The sequence below is a fragment of the Cannabis sativa genome, chromosome X (genome assembly GCF_029168945.1).
Source record: "Cannabis sativa cultivar Pink pepper isolate KNU-18-1 chromosome X, ASM2916894v1, whole genome shotgun sequence".
Lineage (NCBI taxonomy): Eukaryota > Viridiplantae > Streptophyta > Magnoliopsida > Rosales > Cannabaceae > Cannabis > Cannabis sativa.
Genome location: NC_083610.1, coordinates 15,057,642 through 15,073,616, shown reverse-complemented (window position 1 = coordinate 15,073,616; position 15,975 = coordinate 15,057,642). Strand labels below are relative to the sequence as shown.

General features: G+C 33.1%; 1 protein-coding gene across 1 annotated transcript; it reads right to left on the bottom strand.

Moving 5' to 3' along the window:
* Nucleotides 1–3,063: 3,063 nt before the first annotated feature.
* On the bottom strand, nucleotides 3,064–8,134 carry LOC115704012 (methylcrotonoyl-CoA carboxylase subunit alpha, mitochondrial). The gene is made up of 16 exons (XM_030631235.2): nucleotides 7,652–8,134; nucleotides 7,438–7,559; nucleotides 7,202–7,349; nucleotides 6,802–6,939; nucleotides 6,527–6,622; nucleotides 6,391–6,450; nucleotides 6,209–6,301; nucleotides 6,010–6,121; nucleotides 5,687–5,791; nucleotides 5,344–5,480; nucleotides 4,629–4,863; nucleotides 4,379–4,545; nucleotides 4,124–4,240; nucleotides 3,731–3,973; nucleotides 3,538–3,633; nucleotides 3,064–3,303 (listed from the first exon to the last, which is right to left on the bottom strand). Exons 1-16 carry the CDS (start codon nucleotides 7,982–7,984, stop codon nucleotides 3,280–3,282), a joined length of 2,226 nt encoding a protein of 741 aa, XP_030487095.2. The 5' UTR covers nucleotides 7,985–8,134; the 3' UTR covers nucleotides 3,064–3,279.
* Nucleotides 8,135–15,975: the final 7,841 nt, after the last annotated feature.

Sequence of the window (15,975 nt, the reverse complement as noted above, 5' to 3'; positions counted from 1 at the left end):
AAACATATGGATTGCACTCTATAAAGAAGTATCAACACAAACAGTTCTCTATGAAGATAATATTGGTTGCATCGCTCAACTAAAAGGAGATTACATTGAAGGAGATAGAGTTAGAACACATTTCACCAAATTCTTCTTTATACGCTTCAAGAAAATGCATATTGGTGTTCAACATATTCAATCGAGTGTCAATCTTTACAAACTTATTCACAAAGTTATTACCAACATCAACATTTGAGAAGACAGCAGACAAGATCGAAATTCGTCGATTAGAAGATCTCCACAAATGCCTAAATGAGGGGAAGTTAGTTTACACTATACTCTTTTTCCTTTGATCAAGTTTTCAGCAAGATTTTCAATAAGACAGTTATTATAGACATCCAAGGGGGAGTGTTATAAATATTAATAATTATGTGGATGTCCAAATCTTTTATTTATTGCCATTAATTGTAATCAACATTTCTTTTTTTCTTAGTTTCCCTTTTTCTTAGTTTCTTAATATCTCACTCTTGTATTTGTATAAATAGGAGTTCACCCCATTGGAATAAATAACTCATAAATTCTCATTCACTTTCTTTTTCTCTCTTCATCTTCTTCTTCTTTCTTCTCATCTACTTTATATTATTTTATATTATTTTATAACAGTTAGTTTTATATATTTTATTTTAAATTAAATTATTATGTAAGATTTGATATTAAGTTTTACCTATAAATAGATTTAAGAAAAATTACATACTGAGGAGAAAAGTTAACAATATATTTAAGTCGTACTATAAATAGTTAACTAATTGTGTACATCTAAGTCCACCACTAATAGAGGTATTCGTATGAGTGGTTTTAGTTACCTCTAATTCTCTCCTTTTGAAATTTGATGAGAATTAATTAAAATTTAGGGGTTTTTTTTTATTTTTACACTTCAAACTAGTTTTTTTTTTTTTTTTTTGCATTTTTACAAAATTCTACATAGAAACTCCTATTGCAATTAGGGTTGCAACCTAAATTGCAACAAAAAATCGTATAGAAATCCCTATTACAACTAGCTCTGCAATCACTTTAGAAACCCAAACCGTAAATTTGAAAAAAAGTTAAAAAAAATAGTATATGTAGTAATTCTCCTAAAATTTATAAAATTATTTAATAGCAAAAAAAAATAAACTTATTATTTCCAAAATCTGTGACTACCCACATGTGAATTACAAAAATTATATTTATGCTTATTGCATTCACTTTAAGAACATGTTGTGATTATTAGCACATTAAAAAAATTATGTAAAAAAACCAAGAAAACATAATATAATTTATCTGATAAATTTGCATACAATATTTCTTAATATCATTGTTAAGAAAAAAGAATAGTTAATGATTTTTTTTTTATATTTAAAAAAAAAAAGACTCACTAACATCTAATCCAATCAAATTGAATTGAACCCATCTAACTCAATCCAATTACAAAAAATTAGATATCTAATTACAATTAAATTTAATTGGATGCTAAAAGTTGGATTATAATTGGATTGGATCGGTTATTAAATATCAATCTCAAAATCTTATTAAAAGCCGATCTAATCCAATTATATTTATACATATTAAAAAACTTATTTATATTTATTTATATATAATAAATATAAATAACATAAATAAATATAAATAGCAGCTATTAATTTTTTCATTATATATAAATCTATTTTTAAATTATAAAGTCGGTTTTTTCTCTAAAATTTATACTATTTTTAAATTGAAAAAAAAAAATCGTAATTTATTTTGGTACCTAAAAGAAGCAAAAGCCGAATGCATATTATAAGTCCAGTATATCATTTTTCAATCTTCACAGTCACGATATTGAGATTACTTCATTTTATTTTCAGTTCAATTTTTCGGTTGATTTTTCTCTTAATTTTTAGTCTATATTTTTAAATTTTATCATTTTATTTTATTTAGACTTATATGTAAGTTTCATCAAGTATTTTGTAGCTAGTGTCTGGTTTGAATATATTTTTTTATTTAGTTTTTTGAAGGTTTTTTTTTAATGGATGTATCGGTGATTTGCCTTTGCCTGTGGGATGGCTCAACATTGTTTCTTGTTTCCTATTCTAGGTGTTGTTGGTAGCACCTGGTGACTTTAGTGTGGTCTGTTTAGTATTTAACTTCGGTTTTTCATAATGAATTAATTAGGGTTCTTGTTTCAGACAACCTATTGTGATGAAAAAGAAAAAAAAAATAATAAAGGTTTGCTTTTACATGTAAGCTCTATACTGTTGAGATAAAAATGCTAATTGATGAAATACAAAAACATCAAGAGATGGTAAAAGACAACTACAAATGGAGCAGTAATATTTTTATAAACAATTACAAATTTCATATGTTTATACTTCAAGGTTTGCAGATTTGCCCGTTTTCATCTGGTTCACTTTTTCGTATTAAAAAGATTAGTTGATGAATCAATGCACAGTTTAAAAAATTTGTTAAGAATGATCTAACTTTCATGCCTTTTCAATTTCATTACAAGCATTGCTAACTTTTCAAATAGGTATGTTAGATATAAAAACATTAGTTTCCATCATAAGAAAAGTATATTCTGTTAACATGCACGACAAATTCTGTTAAAACCTAAAATATACCATTACAATAGACATTTATATAATAATTCTGTTAAAACCTAAGAAATACCATTACAATATACATTTATAGTAAGATATATAATAGGCAGTTTGATTAGTCCGTTAGTGAGAATTCTAAAACTATGGTTGAATCATAAAGTCAAACTCGGTTAATCCAGTGGTTTGGTCTGAATAGATTAGGATCAGAACAACAAATTCCAAATTGTATAAACAGTCGTAATTAGGCAAATAAAAGACTCCTCTAACTAGTCAATGAACCCTAGTTAGGTCCATCAGCCTGTAATGTGTAATTGGGATGGAATTGAACTAGTAAAAAAAAAAATGAGATATCCACCATTTTTGGGTGTGAGAAATTATCCCATATTTTGGTTGGAACAAAAAATCTCAAAGAAACAAGACTATTTTAGATCAAGGATACCGAGCTGCTCAGCATTAATCTTGTAACTAACGAACACAAAAATATGTATTATTTATCTTTTAATAATTCCAGCAGATTAATATACATGAGTTTCTGTTACATATACCAAAATACAATTAGTAAATGCTTTACATTTTAGAGTTGAGTTACCCATTTTTTATGCAATTTACAGCTTTATTCAGACAAGGTTGCGTTATTCAAGAACAATTCCTTATTCAAGTGAATCTACAACTGTGAGGATCATCAAGTGCTCTGCTGCTGCTCCTCCTGCTCATTCATGTTATGTTATATTAGACTTAAATCTTCTCACATCTCTTTCTTCATAGGAAATCATATATTGATCGTATCTATTTTCAAAGTTTAAGAGAAACTAATTGCACATGATGATATAATACACAGCCAAGCCAAGTTTCATGCATCATAGGGAGAAATATGCAACCAAGTTTTTCATATAAAGCAAAAATCCACAATTGATCTTTGGCGAGTTGCAAAACAACTAACCTTGATTCTAAAGAGAGCACTGCCATCAGAAACCTGCTGCCCAGCTGTTACTTGAAGCCCATGGACGTACCCAGTTAAAGGTGCCTTTACAACATGCTTTAAGAAGAAAATGAAAAAATAGACATTAAATTCCTGTATAGAGAAATGAAATTCTAAAGCTAAACGCAACTAGAATCCTGGATCTTGTACAAACCTCCATCTTCATTGCCTCTAACACTAATATTGGCTGCCCTCCCTCTACTTTTGTCCCATCCTTTACAAGCACCTTAACCACCAAACCAGCCATGGGTGCCACAGCAGTTCCTTGTGGATGAGACGATGTTTCAAAGTTGGTCTTATGTTGAGATTCATCTTCGTCAGACAATTCAAGGCCCAGTTTCTGTTTGAAATGATGATGATGTGAACCGTGCCATATATGAATATGCTTGGTCTGGTCCTGGGATCCAAATTTGAATTATAAATAGTTGAACCACAATTTCAACTGAACGAACAAGACATATAAAAATCATACACAAGGCTATTCATTATTCTAGTGGGTGGGGAGAGGCCTAAAAAATAATACAGGATAACATAAAAGCTGGCATACCTTTGTGTAAACTGCTAACTGAACATCCATGATTACACCATCAACTTCAACTCTGAATTCATGTTTACTCAGTTTTCCTGCTTTGATTTCCACACCAGGATTACTGTTTCCTTTTGTCTGTATATCATGGAGCAGAGACTTGTAAGAAAAAAAAGTTCAAATGAAAATGCTACCTGTAATTGAACATACTAACTAACAGATACAACAATGGCCAATTAAATAACTTTTTCACTACAATAAGAAGCTGAAGTCTACCTCAATCAGATACCTTCCATCTGGTTTACAAGTAAGTGAAAGTGTCAATAACCTTGAGCTGCTGATATCATACTCATTTTCCCACTCAAGCTCCATTGTACTACTTGCACAATGATTGATTCTGTAAGGTGGAGAAGAGTACCATATAGAGAGTAAACCATTTCCCCCTGAATGTAACATCATACGTAAGTACTTATAGTCTTCTACAAAAGGACTTGCATTGCAACCCAAAGCTTGAGATCAAACCTACCAGTAAGATTTTCTTTAAGTGTAGAGTGCTCCTTCTCAACTATACATGCAGCTACCAAAGTTGCACCAAATCTTGCAGCATCATATGCTTGTTTTTCTAAAACTGAATCACTGGAATTAATGAAGAGGTCATCTTTGTAGTGTTCAATAAAATGGGTTTCTACTTTTCCTTCTTCAAATGCCCAATGATTGGCAAGTTTTTGAAGAAAATTAATGTTAGTTGGTAAGCCTGCAACCTGCGGGAGAAAATAACCATTAATTTCATATGAAATTTGACACTGAATACAGCAGCCTTTTTAAATATGTGTCAATAGTATCACACTGAACAGAGAGGATGAACAAAACTACAAAATAAATATGAAATATCAATGCGCTATGATCCAACATGTATTATCTATAATAATTATAGGAATCATTAGGTATTATTTATTTAAAAAAATAAATAATTACTTGTATAAAAGAAAACTATTGTACTTAGTGATAAACCTACTCTAGACATGTCTGAAAACGAACTTTACCTGAGCATTCACCAAACATTTATAAATTCTTTTTTATTCAAAACTAGGATCCCCACCTAACCCTAATCTGAGAGCAAACCGCTTATATGACCATTTGAGCTAGCTTTTCGGGGTTATCCAATAAGTATAACAGAATATCTGACTGGAGAAAAAAAGCTTACTAACTATGATGTCTTTGCTAGTGTAGAAAAGATATACCTGAAACTTTGATAAACAATCTTTTAATTTAACCAACGCAGCTGCTCTGTTTTCTCCCCATACTACAAGCTTAGCAATCATTGGATCATAATGCATACTAACAGTGTCACCTTCTTGAACTCCTGTTTCAACTCGAACTGCAGAACCCGTATCAATAAAAGGAACACATCATAATGAAAAAATGACAAAAAAAATAAATTTTCATACAAGTAAATGTAGGACTAACATCAGTTAACAAAAAAACACGGCTATGAAATAATATTGCTTGGAGCTCAATAATATAGGGGTTTAAAATGTTGATATTACTATATACAAGTGACATGGGTACTGCAATGTCACAAACCTGTTGATGTGACTGGAACATGATGATAGTGATGAAGAACTCCAGTTGCAGGAAGAAATCCTTTTGGTACATTTTCAGCATATATTCTGGCTTCAAAGGCATGACCTGTTATCATTTATAAAAACCAAAGTTTAACATCTTGGGATAACTAAGAGCTTCACAACACAGCCATCCACAGGAAACTGTCATAAGGCGTATATCAATAGAAAAACCTGTATCAAAGACTTCGTACCAAAGTTCAAATGATTATTAACATAATGATTAAGCGAAGGTGGGCTGAAAATGATGTCTTTAGCACATTTTGCAGTAATAAAGAAAATCACCTGACAACGGAACCTCAGACTGACTAATTGGGAGAGGTTCTCCATTTGCTACACGAATTTGCCACTCTACCAAATCTTGACCAACAATCATCTCAGTCACAGGATGCTCAACCTACAATTGAATACACTCAATTATAGTTATGTCACTTTTGAAGATTCAATAAAAATGACTTCAGAAAAGGTTGTTGACTAAAATAACCTGAAGACGTGTGTTCATCTCCATGAAATAAAATTGCCCTGAAGTAGTATCAACTATAAACTCCACAGTGCCAGCATTGTGATAACCAACTGCCTTTTATATCAGATAAAAATGTTCAATAGCTACACTGGTTGAAATAGTAATAGCATGTAGCACTAATAGAAAATGTTAAGAACACAAACCTTTGCAGCAGATACAGCAGCTTGACCCAAGTGGAACCGAAATTCATCAGTGATATTTGGCTGCACAAAAAGATTTCCATTAAAATAATAGAAGAAACATGACACATGAGCTCATAATTTGGGAATCGATCATTACAGCTGGGGCTTCTTCAATTATTTTCTGGTGTCTTCTCTGCACACTGCAATCCCTCTCATACAAATGTAGAACGTTCCCATTTTTGTCCCCAAAAATCTGTAGCAAAAAAAAAGTAACAAATACTACTGTATATTACCAACAAAAAGTGTTTTAATATAGACAATGCTTCCGACAAAAAACAAACCCAGCTATTTTATATAAGATTGCAAGACCGTGAAACTAACTTTCGGGAATGTGCACTGCATAGTAAATTAAAAAATATTAATCAAACTAACCTGGACTTCTATGTGCCTTGGCTGCGTTATATATTTCTCCAGCAATATTGTGTTTACACCAAATGAAGCAGCAGCCTCACGTTGTGCTCCCAGGAAGGATTCAACAAATTCATCTGGACTCTGCACGATCCTCATACCCTAGAAATATCTAAACCATAAGAATATAACTCTGAGATAAAAGAACACAATACTTGACACAAATTGACTGCTCTACCTTTAACATGTAATTAACATGTTCTTAACTTAGCAAAAGAAACGTAATGGACATGTTCAAATCAGTTCAAAATAAAGAATGGCCATAGCTTAAACCATACAACAAAGTAAAAGGAAACTGAAAATAGCACCTTCTATCTTTCAAAATGTTGAATTCATTGTACGAGGAAAGCAAAAAGCCACACACCTTTCCTCCACCCCCATGAGTGGGTTTTATCAAAACTGGATACCCTATCTTGTCTGCTTCTAGTTTCATCATATCAACATCTTGTTCATTACCGTGGTATCCAGGCACAAGGGGCACCCCAGCTGCACCCATTATTCTCTTCGACGCACTGCTTACACAATAAACTCCATGCATTATAACGAAACTAAATTCTCAATTATTACAAGAGAAAATCAATTGAAAATGAACAAAAATACCTTTTATCACCCATTTCCCGAATGGCAGAGGCAGGAGGCCCTATAAATATCAGACCTTTGGACTCACAGAGTTGAGCAAAATCAGCACTTTCCGATAGAAAACCATAACCTGGGTGAATAGCCTAATCATACCATAAGAAAGGAAAGACGTCAAAACTCAAAACCAGAATTCCAATCCTACACTTCAGTTCCAAATATTTTCCGAGAAGCTCACCTGCGCGCCTGTACGAGTCGCGGCTTCAAGAATCGACGAGGCACTGAGGTAACTCAATCGAGCCGGAGGCGGACCGATTCGGACTGCCTCGTCGGCTGATTTTACGTGGAGAGAGTGGCGATCGGCATCGCTGTAAACGGCTACAGTTCGGATCCCTAGGCGCTTGGCGGTCCTCATGATCCTGCATGCTATTTCACCCCTGTTCGCAACCAGAATCTTCTCTATGCGATTCGAAGCGGAAGCAGAATCCGAAAACGATCTTACTCTGATAACATGAACACGAAACAGTTTTCCGGGAAGCCTTCGCCGGAGTACAGCGGCCACGAAGGCCATTGCTTTTAACGGACTTAGCTGAAGTGATTGGGTTGGGGTTGGGCCTGGTATTACGCTTCTATCGAAACTGTAATAAGAAGAATTGGTGGGAAAATTATTAAATATACAGTCCCGGCAAGGGTAGTTTTGTAAAAATAAAAAAACAACTATATGATGTGTCGACGTTTGATTGGTGGTGTTTTATAACAGTTGGAGCTTGAAGTAGGCATTCAAAAACTAATCGTGTTCCCTTAAAACTTATCCGTTGACACCTTGGATATGGATCTGACGTGGTACTGGCCTGGAAGTCTTAGATGAAGAAGAGGCGGCTTCCTTCAGCATAGGCTACATTTTTTTTTTGAAATAATTAGGGTGCATTTTGTTAATTGTTAACAATTATGTTTTCAGAAAATATGTTTGGGAAAACAGTTTTTACTTTTTCTTAAAAAGAAAATAAGTTTTTATTTTTTAAAATAATAATCAAAGTTTTAAAATTTTCAAAAACAAAAATAAGTTACGCTTGGCTGGCCAACCTTGTTGGAAGTAGGTCTATCAGATCCAATCCAATCATATATTTGATGTTAGATTTTACTATCCAATCGGATCTAATCAATTTCAGTCATCCAATCGATCCAACATATTAGATGTTGGATTGGATCGGTTCTATCCATTTGATGTATTTCATATATATTTATTGGTTTAATTTGGGTTTATCTAATATTTTAGACCTAATATTGTTTGGATCGGATCAGATCCATCTAATAATTTAGATCTAGTATGTATTGGATTGGACTAAATCCATCTAATCTAAGAAAAAAAAAGTAAAATTTTAATGTTAATTTTCATATATACATATAGATTTGACGTATAACAATATAAAATTTAATTACACATCCAAACTTGTAAATACAAATTAGTTCGATTGGATGTTGGATGTATTGGATTTCTAGACGCCCCATCCACCATCCGATACGATCCAATTGGATATTTAAAAATAACATCTGATCTGATCCGATCATAATTGGATATCCAATGTTTGGCGGTCGGTTGTAATTAGATCGGTCGGTTCTCATTGGATTGGATCAATTTATGCACACCCCTAGTTGAAAGGTTGCCCAGTGCATGAAACTTGTTCACCCTGACCAGTCAGGACCCTACCAGTAGTTGTACATTTCTGTTTTTGTAGGTCTCCATATTGTCTACCATCCAAGGTTGGAAGGTTGCACGACACTAACCTGCCCGATTAGTGTTGATCTGTCTCGAATGTGTCTTCTGCTTTTTGCCATGTGGAGGTGTCACGTCAGGTGGGTAAAAATTGCGATAACATTTGTCCCTCAAGTCCCTATTCGAACGTCTGTTCGGGTAGGGACTTTACACATACTGTAATGCCCTTTGTCGTGTAGGTATGCCCAGTCGAATATTGGTCTCTTCGAATGACATAATTTTATGACAGTTATTAATTTTACGTCGATCAATATGGGAAACTGTGCGATTGCTGCACATTTTTCCATGTTAAAACTCTTGGCTTTCTTTTTTCCATGCTTGCCTATTTTTGTGGCGTTAACTCCCATTAAGTTTTCTTTATTTGGGGGGGGGGGGGACTTCCAAAAACTATATAAGTACCTCATTCTTTCTTTTTTCATTCTTTACTTTTATTTTATATTCTGAGCAAAAAACTCTCTCAAAGACTCCATAGAGCCAAAGCCTTGCAAGCCCGAGTTCTTCGTGGATTTTCAAGGTTTTGACTCCCACACTCGTCATGCGGACTAGCTCGAGCCTTGCATCTTCTCAGTGTGTACGTTCAAAGCTTCCTCTCTCTTCTTCGTTCTTTGGATTTCTGCCATTGATGAGTTTTTTAAGCTTTTATGAACTTCTTGATTCTCATGTCTTAGGATAGTTTTTATGCATTATAATCCGTTCAATAGCTTTAGAATGCATAATGTATGACTCTTTGATGAAAAAGATTGAATCTTGCGCTTTGTTTTGAGATTTTAAACTTTAGGGTTCGAAGAACACGAACATAACTTCAAATTTAATAAAAAAAAAAAAAAATAGGCTTTTGATCTGTTTAGGACTTTGCTTGGTGCTTTATCCTATCCAAAACCCTACCCGGTACTTAGATCCTTTACAAGATTTCAATCTGGTTCTTCTCGAGTTTGATCTATCCTGGCCAGTTCTTGATCAACCAACTGTAAGCTAGCCGGTTCTTGGTGAACCAACCGTAAGCTGGTCGATTCGTGGCTTTACATCCAGGGGCCGTCCAGTTAGTTCGTTCAAGTCTTGGCCATTAAAATCATGTTTTTATCCTCTTCTTATTTATGATATCTGGTTGTTCACCTCCTTTTGTCTTTCTGCACAGATGAACCCACGTGAATATTGGGGAGGTGACATACGAAATGACAAGGATTTATTAGTCTTTCGTATGAAGACTATCGTTCAGCTAGTTCTTCTTCTCAAAGCTCATTGGGTAGCTCTTTGAGTGACTTTGAAGTCAGCAGTGGTTCTCTAGAACCTGAGGTTCAACATCACCACTATTATGAACGAATAGGTGGTGAAATCTACAGAAGATTCTTCTGGGAATTGAACCAGGAGTGGAGACAGTTCCTTCTCAAGTCTTGGACTTACATTGTTCGTCAGGGTGTGCCTAACACATTTCATGTTGGATAGGCGTCTTCTTTGTAAGGCACCTCCCACTGATCCTCACATTGTCGAGCTCATGGCAAGAGGAAGGGTTTGCCAAGTTAAGTAAGTTGAACAGCCAGAGGCCAGCCAGGCAAAGGAGCCTATTGTCGTTCAAGAGGAAGAGCAAGAAGTTGATCATGTTGAGCCTGAAATAGAGTCTAGGGCCACTCCGAGGCATCCTAAGGAGTGCAATGTGGTTGAGAGGAATCTTGAATTTTGTCATCCAATCTAATCCAATCGAATTGAGTCATCTGATCTGATCCAATAGATGTATTAGATTGGATCAGTTCCAACCATTGGATGTGCTGATTAGTTTTTTATTGGATTGGATTGGATCCATCCAATCCAATTTAGCTACCATTTAAGTTAATTTTATTAAAAAGAATATATATATATAAAGTATATAATTTAAAACTTAATGATCCAACATATATAATAAACATTAGTTTAGTTCAACTTAATTCTCACGATGTCATAATAAAATTGTTAAAAAATAAAATTTATTCAATACGTATTGATAATTTTATTAGCATTTAGAAGATGAGAATTAATATTTTAAATCTAAAGTTTTTTTTTCTTTAATCTCACGTATTAAATGTATATTAAATCAATTAATATATATTTTTAAATAAAATATATTAAATATATAAAATTATAAATGTATTTTAAAAATATATTAATATAATTGGATGACCATTGGATGATAATTGGATCGGTTTGGTCGGTTATCCATTGGATCGGATGTCCGATCCAACAACCGATCCGATTTGATTGGATTTTCAAAATTTACATCTGATCTGATCCAATTATGATTGGATATCTGATTCTATTAGATCGGTTGGGATTGAATCGGTCGGTTATTGAATTGGATAACGTTCTGCACACTCCTAGCTGCTCGTGCATGAAACTTGTACACCTTAGTCGGCCCGCTAAAGGTCCGTCCAGGATCTTGCCAATACTTGCGCAATTCTGTCTTTGTAAGTCTCCGTGTTGCCTCCGTGGAACTATGGGATTTCTAAGGTTGGAAGGCTGCATGATACTAACTTGACTGGTTGGTGCTGACCTGTCTCCAATGTGTCTTCTACTTTTTGCCATGTGGAGGTGCCAGGTCAAGTGGGCAAAAATTAAGATAACAAGTAATATTAAGATTTAATTGACTTTATGGGAGGGCCCAGATTTTTCCCAATAATATCCCCATTCCCCCACCATCCCCATTTAGGACTCTAATGATTCATTTCTTGCCTAGAAGGTCTTTCATATAATATAAATTGGTTTTGGACAACAATACCTCTCCCTTGGCACAACAATATTGTTTTTTTGCTAAAGTTGGCACAACAATATTGTTAGTTAACACACTTATGAAGAAAAAACGGTACAAAGAAATCAAAATCTTCTCTAACAGTAAGGAAATTGTGTCCAGTTCAATTCTTCTCTTGATACTAAGCTCAACAAAACCAATGCATACTTCTAAATTTTCATAGCAAATTTGCACTTTCATGGAGCTTGTTGAATATTTTTTTCTACACCACCACCATTACATTTTTTTAGTGTAGAGCAGTAGTATCACTTACTTACTAATAATTTAGAGTCTTGAATTCTAATCCATGTTCTCTTCCTCTTTCCTACCCTTCTAGCTCAGTGGCTTACTGCCATCACAATTGGAACAACAAGAATTAGTTGGATAGTCCCTGCAAAACAAATTAACACTATTACTTAGGATTAGGAATAGGAGCCAATTATGGAAAGCACGCCAAATATGTGTTTATTTTTATTTTTTATGGAACTCTCATTCCTCAACCATATTTTTACCACTTTTTTTTTTGGGCATGCTACTTTTGTTTTGATTAATTAAAGAAAGAAGAGACAATATATTTTATTGCAAAATTACCTTAAGAGACATTTTGTTATAATTACTTTGTAAACTGCATATGCTTTGTATATATCTGATATATGTTTGAGAATTTTGTTGTTGTATGTACTCATATAATAGTATATAATATTTGATATTTGTTTGAAATTTGAGTTGCCTTTATTTAGATCACAGTCTATATTAAAGTTAGTAAGGTATATATTTTTAAGAAACAATTGGTATACATTGATGTATAAATTTTTGTTTGTCATAAAATTAATTTTTTTAGGAAAGTATACTTTTAAGAAAGAAAATGTAAGGTTGTAAAATGATAAAAAAGAAAAAGAAAGTATCAAAATTGGCTATTCTTGAAAAGTTCCCTAAAAAATTGAACCTTTCTCTGTCAAGGCCCATGCCCATCGAATAATCATAGCCCAGCTCTATTAGAGACAGGCCTTATAGTTTGAGCGACAAGAGTCCAAATCTCAAGCCTCTGCAGTTTTGTTGATGAAATTAGTAGGGAGAAGTTGAAAAATACCCACTTTTTTACATTAACTTAAATTAATTTTCAAATAAAATTTAATTTAAATATACAATTTTTTTATGAGTATTGTACTTAAATTATCATCACACACTCACATAACTAAGACATAATTTCAAACATAATAGATTTGTGTTCTTTGTAGATAGTGTGTAGGTTTGTAGGGAAGTTGGGGTAAGATTTTGATTAGAAAATAATAAAAACTATCGTGAAGTGATAGGAGTAAAATTAATAAAATAATTGAAAAAAGAGATAAACATAATAGATTTTGAAAAAGATGGTAGAAATTAAAAACATTAAGTTAAAAGAGGTATATGATGTAATTTTCTCAAATTAGTAAGATGTAATGCCCACATTAAAGATCCATCTAAAAAATTTTGTTATTATTATTTAAGTTTTTTCTTTTTTAGATTAATATTATTTTAGTTATACTAATTTGCTAATAAATCACACTTTTTATATACATATATTGCAGAGTACTAGCGAACCATAATATTAAATTATAATTGGTAAATCATAAAAAAAAAAAGGTACAATTTATTATTTAAGGGAGAGAAAGAAAACTTCTGAAGTTTTATTAGAAAAAAGAAAGAGAAGAAGAAAGTGAAATGTAGATTTTGTTTTCTTGATAAGATACCATAAATTACCATAACCGTAAGTTACAGTCCACGCGAACTTCCTATGATTCAATGTTCTCTTAGGACTATCGTATATGTTAATGTAATGTTGGTACAAGTAGAAGGTATCCAATGAAAAATACATGAATATAGGAAAATATATATTTATTATTAATAATATATATTATTTTACGAAAAAAAACAATAGAAACATTATGGGATGGGAGTGTGAAGAAATGCCAAAAAGCTAGCTTATCTTACACGACACATGGTACCCAACAAAAAAAATGGAGTTTGTAAAGTAAAGGTACAATTTTCAAAACAAGAGGAAGTATAAAAAGAAAAGAAGAAGAAATTTGATTTTTGGTGGGCTAATAAAACCAAACCACAAGAGAACAGAACAGAGTGGTCAATAGGAAAGAAGGGCAGTTGAAAGGAAGGTAATTGTATGGGGCCATGCCATGCCCCCATTGGGTCTCTTCTCTCTTCTCTTCTTCAATATCACCACATGTTTGTGCTTTTATCCAACAACAACATTATGCCAATTATAAGATACAGCTTTTTTCCTTTCTTTCTTCTTTAATGTCTCTACTACACTCTACAACTACATCAATTATATACTCCTCTCATGCTTATATAGTTTGCAACTTTAAAACATGTAAAATTTTAGACAACTATGTTTTGGTAAATTTGAGTGCTGATTTTCCTAACAGTGTATTATTCTAAAACTAACATACTTTTTATATGTATGGACCCCACTTTTTTTTATTTCTAATTAAGAAAAAAAAATCCAATATAATGGGGTGGGTGGGTGGGTGGGTCCCTTTGGGTAACCTATGTTGTTGTATGTGGACTCTCAAGTCTCAATGCTACTTTTGTCTTTTGAGTTTAATTTTAATCTATTATTGTTGGAAATATTGTGAATATTTTAACAAAATATATATGTGTCTTAGTGTGTGTGAGTTGGAAAGAGTCCCACATGGGATATGAACCCTCATTGACAAGGGTATAAAGAGTGCAACTTTGGCATTTGGGTTTGGGCCCCAAGGGGTACCCAGTTTTGTGCGAATGGGTGAGGACACACACACTTGACCCACCACACACGCGCGCGCCGTCCGTCCGATCCGAGCCGGGTTGGGTTGGTTGGTGTGGTGTGACACATACAGTTTTTCATAAAATTAAAATTCCATCTGCGATATCAAATTTTTGGGTGTATTCGACGGTGCTCTACAGTGCAGTGGGGTTCCGATACAGTACAACGACTGGGCTGTTTTATCCTGGGGACGACCGGCAATTTCCGACTGCTTGCACACTCTTCTTCATTCGGTAATATCGTTCCTCTTTTATTTTGCTAGCAGTTTACTCAACAATTATTAGCTGCTCCAATCCAACCACACAATGGTTGTTAGCTGCCTTTTCATCGTCATTTTGCTGTTCTATTTTGTTTTGTTCTTTTCATCTTTTCCCTTTCCCAAACGTATTTTTAATTTCCACATATGATAGATTTAAAAGGGGATAAGCATAAGCTACAAGGGAGTTTCTTTCACATAACCTTGTTCTAATAGTTACCCAACACCTAATTTAGGGTATAATCCAATTTTGAAAACTACATATATATACCTCCCAACAATTGTCGTTTTGTTAGGACATAATTATGTTGTCTATAGAGTAATAACTACTTAACGCTACACTTAAATCAATTTTGTAGATTGAGAACATCAATTAGTAAGGTTGGTCCTTGTTTTTCTTTATTTGTGGTGTTTGTGCATGTGTAATTAGTTTTTCTTTCAGTATTAGTTTGAAAAAGTTAGCTCACTAACCACCTTGGTTAGTTAATGTTGTTATTCTCTTAGCTCTATTAGTTAGATGCTTCTTGTAATCTTCAGCCTTCTAAAGCTCTATAAATAAAAAGGATCTCAACTCTGTTTAAGGGTTAAAGTACATTTCATCCAATTCATCTTCTTCACCTTTATCTTTCTTTAGTGCTCAAAGAAAAGGCCTAAGCTTGCATTGACATGGTTTTAGAGCCGATGACAGTCAACAATAATCGTCTGGTTCAACCTCAAGATCAAAATTTCGTTGCTTAGTATCCGTTCAACAACAACCTTTTCGATTCGTATTTTTATTAAAAAAAATTATAAATGAATTAAAATTCATACATGAAAAAAAAAACAAAGGTGATTATTAATAAAAAAAGTGAAGAATATATAATATAAAAATAAAAAAAATTGATAATAAGAATTTAATTAATTAATGTATCTTTAACTGAAAATCAAACTTCAATAAATCTTGATAAAATTAATAATTTTATCAAAAATATCTA